The sequence below is a fragment of the Narcine bancroftii genome, chromosome 5, assembly GCF_036971445.1.
Source record: "Narcine bancroftii isolate sNarBan1 chromosome 5, sNarBan1.hap1, whole genome shotgun sequence".
In the NCBI taxonomy this organism is placed as follows: Eukaryota; Metazoa; Chordata; class Chondrichthyes; order Torpediniformes; family Narcinidae; genus Narcine; species Narcine bancroftii.
In genome coordinates, this window is record NC_091473.1 from 17,322,868 (window position 1) to 17,339,398 (window position 16,531).

General features: G+C 48.2%; 1 protein-coding gene across 1 annotated transcript in view; it reads left to right on the forward strand.

The window, feature by feature from the left end:
- The window catches only part of nckipsd (NCK interacting protein with SH3 domain), a 212,249-nt gene extending 200,731 nt beyond the window's left edge, over positions 1-11,518 (forward strand). The window contains exons 12-13 of the mRNA XM_069936908.1: positions 4,435-4,607; positions 7,847-11,518. Of these exons, the coding sequence (XP_069793009.1) occupies positions 4,435-4,607; positions 7,847-8,047 (374 nt within the window). The 3' untranslated portion in view covers positions 8,048-11,518. The remainder of the gene's footprint in view (positions 1-4,434; positions 4,608-7,846) is intronic.
- Positions 11,519-16,531: the final 5,013 nt, after the last annotated feature.

The window sequence follows — 16,531 nt, forward strand, 5'->3', positions numbered from 1 at the left end:
GGGAAAACGTACAAACTCTTTGCAGACAGTGACAGGTTCAAACCTGGGTTGTTGGTGCTATATAATGCACTGACCACTTTCTGTCAGTGAACCAATTCCTGATCCATTGCCAGCATAATGCCTCATTTCCAACTTTGCTAATTCTTTTTAAATTCTTCTGGAAATCTAAATACACCTCATCTCCTGGCTCCCCCCACCCCCCCACCCCCCCCCCCCCACCCCGATCTCTGCGATGAGTTACATTGCCAAAGATTGACAATGGATCAGTTAAGTGTAATTCCTCATTCATAAATCCATGCTCATTCTGTTCAGTCCATTGAAGCTGCATTGCTATGTTCTTCATGATAGATGGCACCATTCTCCTGTACACTTATTTATGAAAACAGATTAATAATCCCCCTTTTTCTATCTCCTTCCTTTCTTTGACAGCGTGGTTGTGTTTGAAAACTTGGCAGACTCGCTGGACTTTTGAACAATGAACTGACCATCTCTGATCTCAGCTATCACCTGCTTCTGAACTCTGGATGTCAGTCATCGGATCCTTGGACTTACTGATTAGAATTTCTGTCAGTGTCTCATTCACGCTCTTGGTTCTCAGCTGCTTTCATGAAGGCAGACACATGCGATTGTTTAATTCTGCCATTGCCCTGGTCAGGGTCCCACATTTGCCCTCGCTGATTAAACATACCTCTAGAAGCTTATACTGTTCACGACTTGTCCTGTTTCTCAAATTCTGACATTGCTTTCATTAACAATTCAGGCCTGAAATGCTGGTTACACTTTTACTTCCCATGGATAATGGGGGACCTGTGGAATTTCTCCAGCACATTTGTGTCCTGCTTGTATCTCCTTTGATGCCTCTCACAGTCTACTATTGTTTCTGACAACTATGGAAGTCCTTTTTGACTTGATTACTCCTGTTACCAACTCTTTATGTTGGACTTTTGTGGCTTAAAATTTTGTCTGATTGCCAGTATGTCCTACAATTTTAATTGCAAGCCAGGTTTTGTCCCAATTGGACCATTGAGTGTTTCCATTTCAGTTTCCCATTCAGCCACATCCTGATCACTGTCCCTACCTTTGCAGTTCCCTGGCTGAGATTTCATGACCTTGGTCGTAGCTTGAATGTTTAACATGCTTTTGACTTCAGTTTAAAGTGAAAGCCCGGTTTTTGTATGTTCAAGTTCATTATCATCTGACTGTACATATTCAATCAGATGAAACAGTGTTTCTCAGGATCACAATACACACACATAATAACCAGAGGTATATTTAAAATAAATACAGTAGATGTAAATATTTTGGGATGACTTACTCAGTTACAGGATACTGTCCAGCAATCTTACAGCCTGCAGGAAGAACCCATTTCCCAGCCTGACAATCCTGATCTTGATGCTCCTGTACCTCCTTCCTGATGGTAGTGGGTCAAAGATACTGTGTACTAGGTGGAAAAGATCCTCAATAATTCTTTGAGTCCTAATTAAGCAACATTCCTGATTATGTCTCACACTAACTGTCACCTTTCATGGGCCGTGGCTCCTGAACTTCTGGCTTAGTCTCCGATGGAGTATTCCTAACCTGACATATTCCGTTGCTATAGACTGTTGGGAGTCTCTACCTTGCAAGCTGAAGGATATCACTCTGCTTGTTGGATCAGTTTGCAAGCTTGCTGAGACTCCGACACAGCACAATGTCCCACAGCTGTTCAGAAGGATTTGCTTGGATTGGAGAATGCATCTTGTGAAGCAAGGTTGACAGAACTAGGTTTTTGCTTTGGAGAGACGAGGGGTGAGAGGTGACTGAATAGAGGTAGAAAAGATTATAAAGGGCTGAGATAGGGTGGACATTCAGCACCCTTTCCCTGGGGCGACAATAGACAGCTCCAGAAGGCATTTATTTAAGGTGAGTGGAGTAAAATTTACACTGAGTGAAGAGCCTGCACTGTATGCCAAGTTCTATGTTCCAGGGGTGACTCAGGTAGCCTGGTGTTTACATTGTTCACCAACTCTGCCATGCCTGACATTCCTGCAAGACAGGAAAATCTGGTCAAATCATGATACATTGAGAATTCTGTCTCTGTGCCACTGCACTGACCATTCGCCTTTCATTTTCTTCCTCAAATCAGTCATTCAAAGTAAATGAAGGCACAAAAAATGTACATATATCCAAAAAATAAAGGTTCATTCACGAGACTCCACAACTGCTGTGGGATAAACCCAGAATCTGAAATGTGCATGGTTTGACAAGCAGGCAAACCCCTCACTACTAATGACACCTCTCACCCACATCCCCCATCCACACCCCTCACACTTCACCCACAGTCCTCACCCCTCACTTCTCATCCACATCCTCACTCCTCACCCATACCCCTCACTCAGCACTCACACCACTTCGCTGAGAGCTTCTTAGTATAGTTCAAGTGCCCCTGATGTTTTGAAAAAAGGGTCTCAAAAAGAATGGGATGTTGCTGGCTCATTTGCAGAGCATTAAGTTGACTAACTCCCCAGGGCCTGGTGGAATTTATCCCTGGTTATTGATAGAGACAAGGGATGAGGTTGTTTGGTTCTTGAAGGAGATCTTGGTATCCGCTCCACCTCCAGTAACAGGCAAGCTCCTGTTGTACCTTTGCTCTAGGAGAGAAATGGTGCCCTAATTTACAAAATATGGGTGTTAATATTTAAATAAGGGCCCCTGTTGAGGGTTTCTTGTTCCTTTCTTACTCTCTTTTCTCTCTTTTTCTTTTCTTTGTCGAGGGATTGAGGGGGGTGGTATATAGAGGTTTTCTTACCTTTTCTTTTTATATGCCACATTTATTTGTATTGATTTGAATTACTTTTCATGATGTGCTTAATTTGTGTGATTCAAAATTTATAATTTTTTTTAAAAAAAGAAGAGAAATGGAGATAATCCAAGAAATTATAAGGCTAAGAGTGGTGGCAGAATGGAATGATCTTCCAAAAGAGATAGTTGCGGCAGGGTCCCTTCTGTCATTTAAAAGAAGGTTGGTTGTGTCATCAAACATCACTAATCTGGTTAAGTCAACCTCACATTAGTGGTGGGGAAACTGCGGGAGAGGAACTAGGTTTAGGATTTACTTGCATTTGGGAAGGGGCAGTCAGTGAGGCTTGGTGAAAAGCAGGCCAGATCTTAACAATTTGACCTGGTTGATAAAAATGCAGCAGTAGATATTGCTTTCATGGACTTTAGTATGATGTTTGACAAAGTCCCTCTGGAAGGCTGATTCAGAGGGTGCAGATGCGTGGTGAGTTGATAGTTTGCGCACAGAATTATTGGGCTCAGAGATGACAGAAGGGAATGAGGGAGGGGTAGTATTCTGGCTGGAGGCCAGTGACCAGTGATACTCTGAAGGGATCAGGGTTGGGACCCTTGTTGTTTGTGATATATGTTTAATTTAATTTTAATTTTTTTAATTTAGAGATGCATCATAGTAACAGGCCCTTCCAGCTCACGAGCCCCTGCCACCCAAATAAACCAATTAACCTACAAACTTTATACGTTGCTTTTGGAGGGCTGGTGGAAATCAGAGCACCTGGAGGAAAACCACACAGATCATGGGGAGAATGTACAAACTCCTTACAGCAGCAGATTTGCTGGCTCTGTAATACCGTTGCATTAACTGTAACGCTAACCGAGCCGTAAATAACTCAGATGAAAATGTAGGTTGGTGAGTTAGCAAGTTTGAATATTATTCAAAGATTGGTGGAGTTGTGAACAGAGGGGTTTCAACATTTTCAACAGGAAAAAGATCATTAAAAGTGGCTAAGGTGTTAAGGGAGATGTATGGGGATGCTTGGCTTCATTGGGTAGGGCATTGAGGAATGAAGTAAGAAGGTGGCATTGCAGCGATATAAAACTTTGGTCAGGCTGCACTTGAAATGCAGTTCTGGTTGCCCCATTACAGGAAAGATGTGGAGGCTTTTGAAAAGGGACAGAAGAGGTTTACCAGGATGTTGGCTGAATTAGAGGGGATGAGTTATGGGGAGAGATTGGACAAAATTGGGTTATTTTCTCTGGAGCATCAGACACTGAGGGGAGACCTGATAGAGGTTTATAAAATCATGAAAAGAATTGAGGACAGTCAGTATCTTTTCCCAGGGTAAAAGCATCACTCACTTGAGATGTTTAAGGGAGATGAGGGAGGCAAATATTTTACACAGAGAGTGAAGGGTGTCTGGAACAGGCTGCCAGGGGTACTGATTGAAGCAGATACATTAGAAGCTTCCAGACAGACTGTTGTATACCCAGGGGGATGAGGGATAAGGATTGTTTGCAGGCAGCAGAGTTTCAGTTTAATTGGGCATTGTGGTCAGTGCAGACATGTGGGCCAAAGGGCCTGTCCCTATACTGGGCTGTTCAGTGTCGAACTGTGTTTTGCTCACTGACACCCTGCTCCTTGTTCACTTGCCTCTGCAGATGATCCCGTCAACATCTTCAAGCACCAGCCCCAGCCACCACACTCGGTCCTCAAGTTCCTGCAGGATGTGTTTGCAGCGCGAGAGACGGCGAGGATTTTCTACCAGACTGACATGATGGTGATGATTGATATAATCGTGCGGCAGATTTCTGACCTCTCACCTGGAGACAAGGTTAGGGCACTGAGCATGTTATCCGGAAATGTTGGCAATCTCTGAGCTCCAGCATGATGGAATGAGGCAAGAAGGACCAAGTCTTTGGCATCAAAAGTGGTGGACCACCATCAGGTTGTTTACTGGTCCCAGCTTCCACATGAAGGTCAAAGGTCAGGCTGTCCACACAGGTCCCACCTGAAGGTCAAGTTGTCCATACTGGCCCCATCTTCACACAAAGTTCAAGTTTGGGTTGCCCACTCTGGTCCCATCTTCACCTATAGGTCAAAGGTCAGGTTGACCACTCTGCTCCCACCTTCCTGCCTTCGGCCTGTGACCCCTCCCTGCCATTTTGATTCAGATGTTGGCCTAAATCCTCTCCAGTGTTGCATGTGCCTTGCCTTCACACTTCCCCAGATAGAGACCACTCTCGGGGCCAAAGAAATTCTGCATCCCACCTCTCCTTGAGATCTTCCACCCCCAGATTCAAACCTCCGACCTCTGTTGAGTGAAAAAAGATCTCATTGTTACCTCTCTCCATGCCTCTCATAACTTCATACATTTTACTCTGATTTTACTCAACATCCTCCACTGCAGGGAGGACACACCCACTCAGTGCTCGTGACCGTGGATGACACTGAAGTCTCCGGTATTGTAGTCAGTGAAGTCGGTTGCCAAAGATGGCAGCAGGACCTTGATCAGTTGGGCAGGTGGTAAGAAGATTGGTTGCTGGGATATAATACAGAGAAATGTGAGGGATTGCATTTCAGGAGGGCTAATGTGAGTAGGACCCACACAGTGAATGTAGGGATCAGGGGAGTGTTGTAGAGCAGAGGGATCTAGGAGTGAAGGTACATAGTACCTGAGTCACAGGTATATAGGGTGGTCAAAAATGGTTTCAGCACATTGGCCTTCATCAGTTAGAGTATTGAGCACAAGTACTCCCTAACTTGCATTCTATATGACTTATAACCATCCGCTCATACAACCAAATTTTTGTTTTAAAAAAAAAAATTAAGTTTACCCAGATTATGTTGTATTTGACAAACTATAATGGTGACACAGGGCATGTTAGAGCCAAAATGTGCGTACATACCTTGTTAGTCGGAGTCCCATGGTCTGTAGGCTGGGCACGGCCATCTTGATTCCTGTGTCATGCACGAATCTTCATTTTGGAGCATGTGCGGTGGGTTCATGTATTGGCATTCAGTTGGTGCATGTGCAAGAGTTAAGGGCATGAATTTAATATTATTGGGGCACTTAAATCTCGTGCATGCGCCAACCGAACTCCAGTATGTGAACCCACCACGCATGTGCCAACCCAAGACTCGCACATGCCCACAGGAATCAAGGTGACCGTTCTCCAAGTCCCTTCATTCTCCCCACCATTTTATTTGGGCATCTTGCCCAGGTCACTGTTCCTGGTGAAGGGTTTTTGTCTTCTGTGATGCCGCCTGACCCTCTGAGTTCCTCCAAAACTTTCTGTGTTGCCAAACGATCTGCAAAAGTCTGACAAAAATTTTTTGTGATGAAAATGAAAGTTTATTGCATTAACCTAGTTATATAGACTATCCTGATCTCAGATGAAAGTTTAGCGCATTAGTCTAGTTATCAGCTATCCTGGACTTGGATAAAAGTTTATTTTATTAACCTAGTTATTGATTGTCCTGACCTCAGATGAAAGTTTATTGCATTAAAAGTTATCATCTCTCATGTAACATGGTGACTTAGTTATTCACCTTATTGATTTGGTGATGATTGCCTTTCCAAAACAAGCCTCCCATTTAGAGAGCCATATTCCTTTATTGTCCCCTCAGGCATGCACACCCATTACAGTCAAGTTCAAGTTTGTTGACTCATATACCACAGTACAGTAAGAAAGTTTGTTTTGTGGTAGTCCAGCTACAGATTAATACACTGTGCTGACCTTCAGAGAAGATCAGGGAGAACAGAGCAAAGACTAGTGAGGTTCTTTCAAGAGTTTGATAGCAGTGGGAAGAAACTATCCTTGAATCTATGAGGTTTTAACTTCCTTGCTCTTGTCATCTTCACTTTTTTTGGAGACAGGTAGCTTTAGTCAGTACACGGGAAGTCAAACAGTGTACTTTATAAAGCAAAGATAAAGATACATAACCAACATTAATTCTATAAAGTACCCCTATTTGACCTGCTGAGTTTCTCCAGCAATGTGTTTTTACTTCAATCACTCCATCTGCAGGCTCTTGTGTTTTACTCTTTTCTTATTCCAGATCCCTCAAGTTGCTATTTCCAAATCAGACCCTCAGCTTCCGCCTCTCAGTGCAAAGCATGCTGTTGTGAAACAATCCAGCTGATTGTGAGTGTGGGAACCTGAGCCTCAGGTGGTGGAAAGAACAGAGAATATTCCAGCACCGCACAGGCCCTTCAGCCTACTATGTTGTGCCAATCTATGTAAATTTACTCCACAACAATCTAACCCTCTCCTCTCTCACGGCCATAGCCCTTCATTTTCTTCCATCCATGTGCCTATCTAAGAGTCTTTTGAATGTCTTTGTTGTACCACCCCCATCAACACCCTCGGTGGCAATGCATTTCAGGTACCCATCACATTCAGTGTAAAAAATAAATGAACTCCGACATCTCCTCTAAACTTTCCCCCACGCACCTTAAACAAACGTCCTCCATCGCTGCCCTGAGAAAAAAAAAGATGCTCGCTGTCCACCCGATCTAAGCCCCTCATAATCTTATACACTTCTGTTAAATCACCTCTCATCCTTCGTTGCTCCAAAGAGAAAAGCCTGCGGATCTACCTTGCTTCATAACACACAAGGTAAATGTCCTCTGCACCCTCTCCAAAGCATCCTGTAAAGAGGAGATCAGAACTGAGGACAATACTCCAAGTGTGGTTTAAATAGAGTTTTATAGAGGTGCAACATTGTCTCATGGCTCTTCAAATTAGTCCCCCGATTAATGAAGGCCAGCATACATTAACCACCCTATCAACTTGTGCGACAACATGGACTTTGACTCCGAGATCCCTCCACACTGTGGGAACAGTCATCCATTTGAGTGGAGAGTACAACAAGCATTGTTGTGTGAGTCTGATGCCAAACTATCAGGGTTTCCAAGGAGCAGCAGAGCAGATTATTGGGCTTGTACTGTCAGTGATAATTGCCCAGTTGAGTCAATCTGTCAGGTTGCTGCAGCAGTGAACACAGAATGGCGTTGGTGTTATCTGCTGCTGACACATGATATGCGCATTCTGCCACTTGTCTCTGCAGATCCGAATGGAGTACCTATCGTTGATGCACGCCATCGTCCGCACCACGGATTACTTGTGCCATCGACACCGCCTCTCTGACCTGCAGGATACCTTCCAGCGCATCCTGGCGGAGGAGGAAACCGAGCAGGCTTGTCAGATGGACAAGCTGATCGTCAACCAGATCTGCAAGGAATTTCCAGACTTCGCCGCAGAAGACTAGCTTGGGGATTAACCGTGCCAAACAAGATTTCGCTTTGCAATGTGCAAACACTTGAATGGTTTGCTGGTGTGGTCTGTCTGCTAAATCTCTGCTCCCCCTTTTGCAGGCGCGCTTGTTGTCTGCCACTGAAACCACTGAGTTGTCCACTGAGTTTTTGCAGCATTAAGAAACGTTTCTGATTTGCTTGTCACCTCCATTGGCTCCCAGGGCGATGGAGCATTGTGACTGACTGGTGTTGTTGGGCTGTGTAGATTGGCGTCATGTCAAGGCAGTCTCTGCAGTTTGAGGACTGCACCCTGACACCACCACTCATCAGCTTTGGCATCAAGTTTATCTCCGGATGTTGTTGGCTCTGGGTTATGCGAGCGGCTAGTTTTTGAGCTGGCAGAGAGAGTGCTCCATGCAAGGCCCCTGAGTTAGCAATGGTGTGCGCTGTCGTTCCTGTGCAGAGATGTGGGCCATTGTGCCTGTTGCCAGTGAAGTTCAAATGGAGGTAGGTTAGATGGTGTCACTGTTGTTCAAGTGACACTCACAACTCCGTAATGGTGGCTGGAATCCGAAAGGTTTGGCAGCTCACTTTCACTGAGTTCTGATATGCTTCACTCCGGCAGGGTGTTGGAGGTGTTGGCATTTGTAATATATTCGACCTAAAAGTGTGGTGGTGATCCAGGACCCAGGGGAGCAACACCTCCTGGGCTAACGTGTATGATGGATGTTTCCCTCTCCAATATACCAGTGTCAGGAAGTGGTCAGTGAAGGTGGCGTTCAGAGATTTCCTCACCTGCCTGTCCTCGTCTGGGAGAGGAGGAGGACCTGCTGGATGTCTGAGGGCCAGGTTGGGGGTTGAGGGTGCTGCAGGAGCCAAGTTGTCTATTTCCCTGGTCTTTGTATCATTGAACCCCAGGATGGACAGGATTGGACCTGTGCCTATTGTTCTGCCAGTACCCACCTGCGCAGGAAGTTGAGGATGGGTACGGGAAAACACAAGCTTAGTCCAGACAGAATTGCGCAAAGTTCAGGGTGTAGTGGTGTGGTCTGACTGACCACTTGTGTGTGGCCCCACTGACCATTTGAGTGTTGTGGTGTTGTCTGACTGACCACTTGGATGTGGACTGACTCACACCACCAAAGATGTTGTGGTGTGACTGACAGTTCTGGTGTGGGGATGTAGTCTGACTGACTAGTCTGAAGATGTGTGCAGTCTGACTGACCATTCAGGTATTGTCCAACTGACCATTCTGAGAGTGTGTGTAGTCTGACTGACAGTCCTGAGTTGTGGTGGTGCGGTCTAACTGACAGCTGTGCAGGTGTTATGGTGTGACTGACTGCTCTGAGCATGTGTCCAGTTTGACTTATTTGCTCTGAAGATGTGGTGATGTGCTCCCGCTGACTATCTCCTGAATCCCTGCTCCTCTTTCCCAGAGTAAAGGTATGCTTCTTGTGTTCCAGCAGCTTTCTGTGTACAAACTGAAGTGGTGCTCTGTCAGAGGCATTATCTGAGGTGGGTGTTCTCTGTCAGAGGGGGTACCTGAGGTGGGTGTTCTGACAGACGGGGTATCTGTGGTGGGTGTTCTCTGTCAGAGGGGGTATCTGAGGTGGGTGTTCTCTGTCAGGGGTTATCTGAGGTGAATGTTCTGACAGACGGGGTATCTGTGGTGGGTGTTCTCTGTCAGAGGGGGTATCTGAGGTGAATGTTCTGTCAGAGGGGGTATCTGAGGTGGGTGTTCTCTGTCAGAGGGGGTATCTGAGGTGAATGTTCTGTCAGGGGGTATCTGTGGTGGGTGTTCTCTGTCAGAGGGGGTATCTGAGGTGGGTGTTCTCTGTCAGAGGGGGTATCTGAGGTGAATGTTCTGACAGACGGGGTATCTGAGGTGGGTGTTCTCTGTCAGAGGGGGTATCTGAGGTGAATGTTCTGACAGACGGGGTATCTGTGGTGGGTGTTCTCTGTCAGAGGGGGTATCTGTGGTGGGTGTTCTCTGTCAGAGGGGGTATCTGTGGTGGGTGTTCTCTGTCAGAGGCAGTATCTGAGGTGGGTGTTCTCTGTCAGGGGTTATCTGAGGTGAATGTTCTGACAGACGGGGTATCTGTGGTGGGTGTTCTCTGTCAGAGGGGGTATCTGAGGTGAATGTTCTGACAGACGGGGTATCTGTGGTGGGTGTTCTCTGTCAGAGGGGGTATCTGAGGTGAATGTTCTGTCAGAGGGGGTATCTGAGGTGGGTGTTCTCTGTCAGAGGGGGTATCTGAGGTGAATGTTCTGTCAGAGGGGGTATCTGTGGTGGGTGTTCTCTGTCAGAGGGGGTATTTGAGGTGGGTGTTCTCTGTCAGAGGGGGTATCTGAGGTGAATGTTCTGTCAGAGGGGGTATCTGAGGTGAATGTTCTGTCAGAGGGGGTATCTGAGGTGAATGTTCTGTCAGAGGGGGTATCTGTGGTGGGTGTTCTCTGTCAGAGGGGGTATCTGAGGTGAATGTTCTGACAGACGGGGTATCTGTGGTGGGTGTTCTCTGTCAGAGGGGGTATCTGAGGTGAATGTTCTGTCAGAGGGGGTATCTCAGGTGGGTGTTCTCTGTCAGAGGGGGTATCTGAGGTGAATGTTCTGTCAGAGGGGGTATCTGAGGTGGGTGTTCTCTGTCAGAGGGGGTATCTGAGGTGAATGTTCTGTCAGAGGGGGTATCTGAGGTGAATGTTCTGTCAGAGGGGGTATCTGAGGTGAATGTTCTGTCAGAGGGGGTATCTGTGGTGGGTGTTCTCTGTCAGAGGGGGTATCTGAGGTGAATGCTCTATCAGAGGGGGTATCTGTGGTGGGTGTTCTCTGTCAGAGGGGGTATCTGAGGTGAATGTTCTGTCAGAGGGGGTATCTGAGGTGGGAGTTCTCTGTTGGGGGTATTTGAGGTAGATGCTCTGTCAGCGAGGGTATCTCTGGTGGGTGTTCTCTGTCGGGGTAGGCACTGTGGGTGGTCTCTGCAACAGGTGGACAGTGAAGTGGATGGTCTCTGTGAGGGGATCTGAGGTGAGTGGTCTCTGTGATGGGTGGGCAGTGAAGTGGGTGTTCTCTGCGATGGGTGGGCACACACTGTTTTCTGAATGTAACAAAACCCCTGTTGTGACTGTGGCCCTGGTATTGGTCTGGGACAGAGTGTGTGTCTAGTCTCTCATTGCCCAAAGTGCAAGAGACTTTTGAGGGAAGCGGGAACACGAGCAGTGAGTTCGAGGCTCGGTGGGTCCCTGGGTTGGAGTGTTGATTGGTCAGAAGGTCACAGGGTCAGGGGGACACTGAATCAGTGGGTCACTGGATTGGAGGTTGAAGGATCAATTGGTCGGGGGATCACTGAGTTGGTTGGTGGGTCAGTGGTCACTGGTTCGGAGGATTGGAGAGTCAGAGGGAGTGTACAGGAATCCCCGTCCCACCCTCCCAGCGCTGCGCTCTTCAGTTTGTCACTGCTCGTGTTATAATAAAAGCAGCTCCAACTCTGGCTGGTCGTGTGATCTCTCCCCCAGGGTCTGTCCCCTAAAGGTCTCTCCCTCTGGAGTCTGTGTCTCCAAAGGTCTCTCCCCAAGGTCTGTCCTCGCAAGGGTCTCTCCCTCTGGAGTCTGTATCCTCAAGGGTCTTTCTCCCAGGGTCTGTCCACCCCAAGGGTCTCTGCCTCTGGGATCTGTAACCCCAGGTCCATCTGTCCTCCACCCAGGGCTTGTTCCTCCCCAGGATCTGGTCCCTCCCTTTGCAGGGTGTGTACCACCAGGTCCGTCCATCCCCAGGGTCTTTTCCTCCGCAGGGTCTGACCTCTCTATGGTGTGGGTAGGTGATGAGGACTCCTTTCTCCACCTCCACTCTTCTGTGAACCTCTCATTACCACTTCTGTCTCTCCCTCACATGTCTCCCTCGCACTCTTGTCTCTGCTGCTCAAAATGTTCACCTTCATCTCTGCATCGGCCTCCCCTGCCCCTTCTTCCCTCTCCTCCCCAGAGCCACCTGTTCCTCTGCACCGCATTTACTCTCCCTGAACAAACAGGTGAGGTGGGACTGCAGATCATGAAATGGCAGACATTGCAACTGCAGGAACATGGAGAGAATGCAGGGCTGGGACCTCGACATGAGTTGGGTCGCAAATGAGCAGTTCCCATCTGCATTCCCTCTGCCAATGCAGGTCTAGGGTTTTCCAGTTATGTTGCCTGGAATGGGGGCTGGAGAAATCAAACGGGTTGGGTTAATTCTCGCTGGACCACATGAGGCTGAGGAGGGACTATATAAAGGTTTATATCAGAAGGGGTAGTAAAAGGATAAATAGACCATAGCACACTACAGCACAGAAACAGGTCCTTCAGTCCATCTAGTCTGTGCCAGATTATTATTCTGCCTAGTCCACTGATCTGCACCTGGACGATAGCACTCAATACCCTTCCCATCCATGCACCTATCCACTCTTCTCTAAATGTCAAAAATCAAACCTGCACTCACCACTTCAGCTGGCAGCCCGTTCCACACTGTCACAACTCTATGTGAAATTTCCCCTAATGTTCACCTTAAACATTTCACCTTCCACCCTTAACCATATCTTTAAGTTCTTGTATCACCTAACCTCAGTGGAAAAAAAGCCAGCTTGCATTTACATTATACTCCTCATATTTTTGTACACCTCTATCAAATCTCCCCTCATTCTCCAATGCTCCAGGGAATAAAATCAAGATTCAAAATACAATTTATTGCCATGTTGTAGCGAGGTCACTGTGGCTACAGCCAGGTTACAGCTCTTGGTTTTAGCCCTCAGGCTGTAGCTCGAATCATCAGGAGAAAAGACACACGCGTCAGTAGAGTGTATTCTACACGGAGTTTATTCAGTGGCAGCTCTGCCTTTTATAGTCAGCTCGGCCGTGTCACCACCAGGGCGTGGCTTGAGTGGGCCGGCTGCCAGTTGGTTACCTCGATGCCCAGGCCCCAATTGGCTCCCCTGCGATCCATTGGCAGTGATCGGCCAGTTTCACCGCTCTGCCAGTGGCCTATTGAAACAGGTGTTTCAGTCCACACAATGTTAGGCCGGTCGCCGCACTCAACGGCCATTTCCTGTGTCGGTCCGGAACGTAGGCCCCTACAATGTAATAAAAACAGTCTCATATTACACAAAATTGCCTTTCACCATCGGCAGAAATTGCACCTCTTATGGACAGAGAAAGAAACAAAAGAGAGTCTCCCAAGAGTCACCGAGAGTCCCAGTGCTCCCGCACCGTGGATTCGCCCCAGTGCACCCACAGGCTCCAGCAGCCCAAGCTCCAGATCCAAACTTCTCACATGATCAGGAACCCTTCAGTGCTCTCGGCACCCTTTCACATCCCAGCCCCGATACCTGGTACCCTTTTAGCCAGTTTCGAGCCAGTCTCGAGGAGTTCACTGCCTAGTGTGAGTCCCTAGACTGCAGACTTCACCACCCACTTCCTGTGTGGGGTCCTCTCCTTGAGTGACTAACAGCCTGCTGCCCTTGTGCTCCCCAGCCGTAGACCCTATCGCTGGCCTGGTGCCATGGTCACAGTCCCCTGGGTCATCCCTCTATTTCCCCTTCTCAGATGGGGCTGGCCTCCCTGTTTTCTGGTGCCCTGCCCCAGTCCTCCACTTCCCCGGAGTCTGCAGCCCCTTGTGGCTGCTGCCAATCATAGGCACTGCCATCTTGGGCACTGACCCCGCGGTTGCGGGATTTTAAATGAAACCACTGCTGGCTCCTTTACCAGGCCATTTAAAGCCTGTACGGAGCTGATGGCAGTCGGACTGGGTGGTTGGACCCACAGGGGCGCTGTGTCTCCACTCTCTGCAGGTCTACACCAGCAGCAGGGCTGCCATTAAAGCAGCACCGCCATTTTCACCATTAGAAAGTCCTAACCCAGTAGTTCTTAACCTTTTTTTTAATCCCACTCACATACCACTTTAAGTAATCCCTTAGTAACCACTGTGGAGAGTAAGGGATTAATTAAGGTGGTATGTGAGTGGGGGAAAAAAAGGTTGAGAACCACTGTACTAACCTGTTTAACCTTTTCCTGCAACTCAAGTCCTGGCAACATCCTTGTAAATCTTTCTTGGACTTTTTCCCAGGCTAGGGGACTCCAGAATCAGAGGGCACAGGCTTGAGATGAGAGAGGAGAGATTGAAAGGAGAGGTGAGGAAGTCAGTTTTCCACACAGGAAGGGAGTAGCATGCACACTACTGCGAAGTGTGGAAAGAATGACGAAGACTGACTTATTGAACTGAAAATTCTGCTTATTTTCTCTCCCCGCTGCTGACGACAGGAGTGACGTCACAGCAGCGCCGGCCTCAGATTGTTTCTCATTGTTTCCCGCCGTGCGGGTTGTCATTTGGGACGAAAGTCGTTGGCCCCCACGGGGTCGCTGTGTACGTTGGCCACCGGGATGCTCGCTGGTTAGTGGGCCACTACACGATCCACTGCCCCCCAGATCAGCAATCAGACTGCTGTTTGTCAGTTTTGGTGGCCTACCTCTGTGTCGCAGGGGCTGAGTGGAGACCGGTTGGCTAATGACCAGATGTGCTGGCCTGAGGCAGTTTCGATGGTGAAAGTCTCTTCCTTACCGCTGATATCCAGCACACATGTCGACCCATTGTGTCTGCCTAAATTATATGGCTCCTTGTACAGCCATTGCAGAGGTGTCTGGTGTGCCCCTCCTCCAATCAAAAATGTACTCACAGGTCTTTAAATTTTTAGGGACATAGGACTTGGCCTGGCCGTGTGGCAAAGGCTGCGGAGGGTTTAGAGTATCCAGTCTTTCTCTCAGCTTAGTCAATGAGGCCATCATGTCCTCTGGGTCCTTGGTGGCGAAGAATTCCCCTGGTATTACCATTGGTACACCATCTCAGCTGCTGAGGCATTGAAATCTTTCAGTGCTGTGGAGATCCCCAGGGTAGCTCATCAGCCCAGCTCAGCCCCTTGAGCCGAGCCGTCAAGGCCGCCTTTAGGTGCCTACGGAACTGCTCCACCAACCTGTTGGCCTGAGGGTGGTAAGCTGTGGTATGGTGGAGCTGGGTCTCCAGCAAGTTGGCCAGTGCCGCCCAGAGTCCTGAAGTGAACTGTGTACCTCTATCAGAGATCATATGCTCCAGGACTCTGAATCTCAACACCCAGGTGTTAATCAGTGCCCTGGCACAGGTCTCAGTGGTTGTGTTGGCTAGCGGGACCGCTTCCGGCCACCTCGTGGAGCAGACAATCATGGTGAGGAGATATTTCGCCCCACAGGAAACCAGTAGCGTCCCTACAATGTCAAAAAGGACATGGCTGAACCTACGTTGGACTGGCTCGATAGTCTGGGGGGGGGGGTGGGGGGGCTTGCCTTGACGTGTGTCTGTACTTTGTACACCTGGCAGAATGTCTTGGCCCACTGACTGATCTGTTTCCGAACACTGTGCCAGACAAACCTAAGGCCATCATTTTTAACAGAAGTCCTGATGGCTGGGGCGCCAGGTTGTGCACTGCATTGAAAACCTGCCGCCTCCATGCTGCCAGAACTATGGGATGGGGTTTGCCGGTGGAGTCGTCGCAGAGGAGTGTCTCATTACCAGGGCCAATGGTGACATCCTCCAGCCTGAGGCTGGATACTGCTGTTCTGTATGCCGGGATCTCAGGGTCTTCCTGCGGTGCCATGAATAGGGCCGAATAATCTATTCCCTGGGACATGACCTGGACAGAGTCGATCGTGGGGCAGGAAAATGCGTCGGTCACCCCGTTGGTCTTACCCACGATGTGTTGAATGTCCATGGTGAACTCAAGACACATATGAGAAGCTTCAATGATGCTAGGTTGATCACGGGTCCAACACTTTATGGAAGGCAAAGGTTAATGGTTTATGGTCCATGAAAAACCCTAAATTGTCTACCTTCTGAAAAGTACCTCAGGTGCCTGACTGCCAGGTACAGCACCAATAGCTCTTGGTGCCTGCTAAAGAAGGCCAGGGGCTGCCATTGAGCTTTGATTAATTGCTCCAGTATGCCTCCTACTGCTGTGTTGGAGGCATCTACTGTGAGAGCTGTTGGTGCCTCTGGCCTGGGATGTACCAGAAGGGTGGTGTTCTGGAATGCCTCCGAGGCCTCATTGTCCAAGGTAATCTCTTTATCTTTCCCTGCCACAAGTGCAAAAAGGGGGCGCGTGATGTGAGCCACTCCTGGTATGAATTGGTGATTCTTGCAGCCTCTTCACTGTGCGGGGCTTGGCAAAGTGCCGAACAGCCTCTACCTTTTCAGGTAGGGGTTTTGCTCCATGCCTGTTGATTCAATGCCCCAGGAAATTGAGCGTTTCCAACCCAAAATGGCATTTAGCATGGTTTATGGTTAGTCCGAATTCCGGCAGCCAGGCGCACAGTTGCCTTAGATGGGCTGTGTGCTCTGTTGGATTGCGGCTGACAATGAGAATATCATTCAACTAGATGAACATGAATGTGAGATCCTGGCCCAATGGATCCATCAGCCTCTGGAAAGTCTAGATGCATTTTTAAGTCCA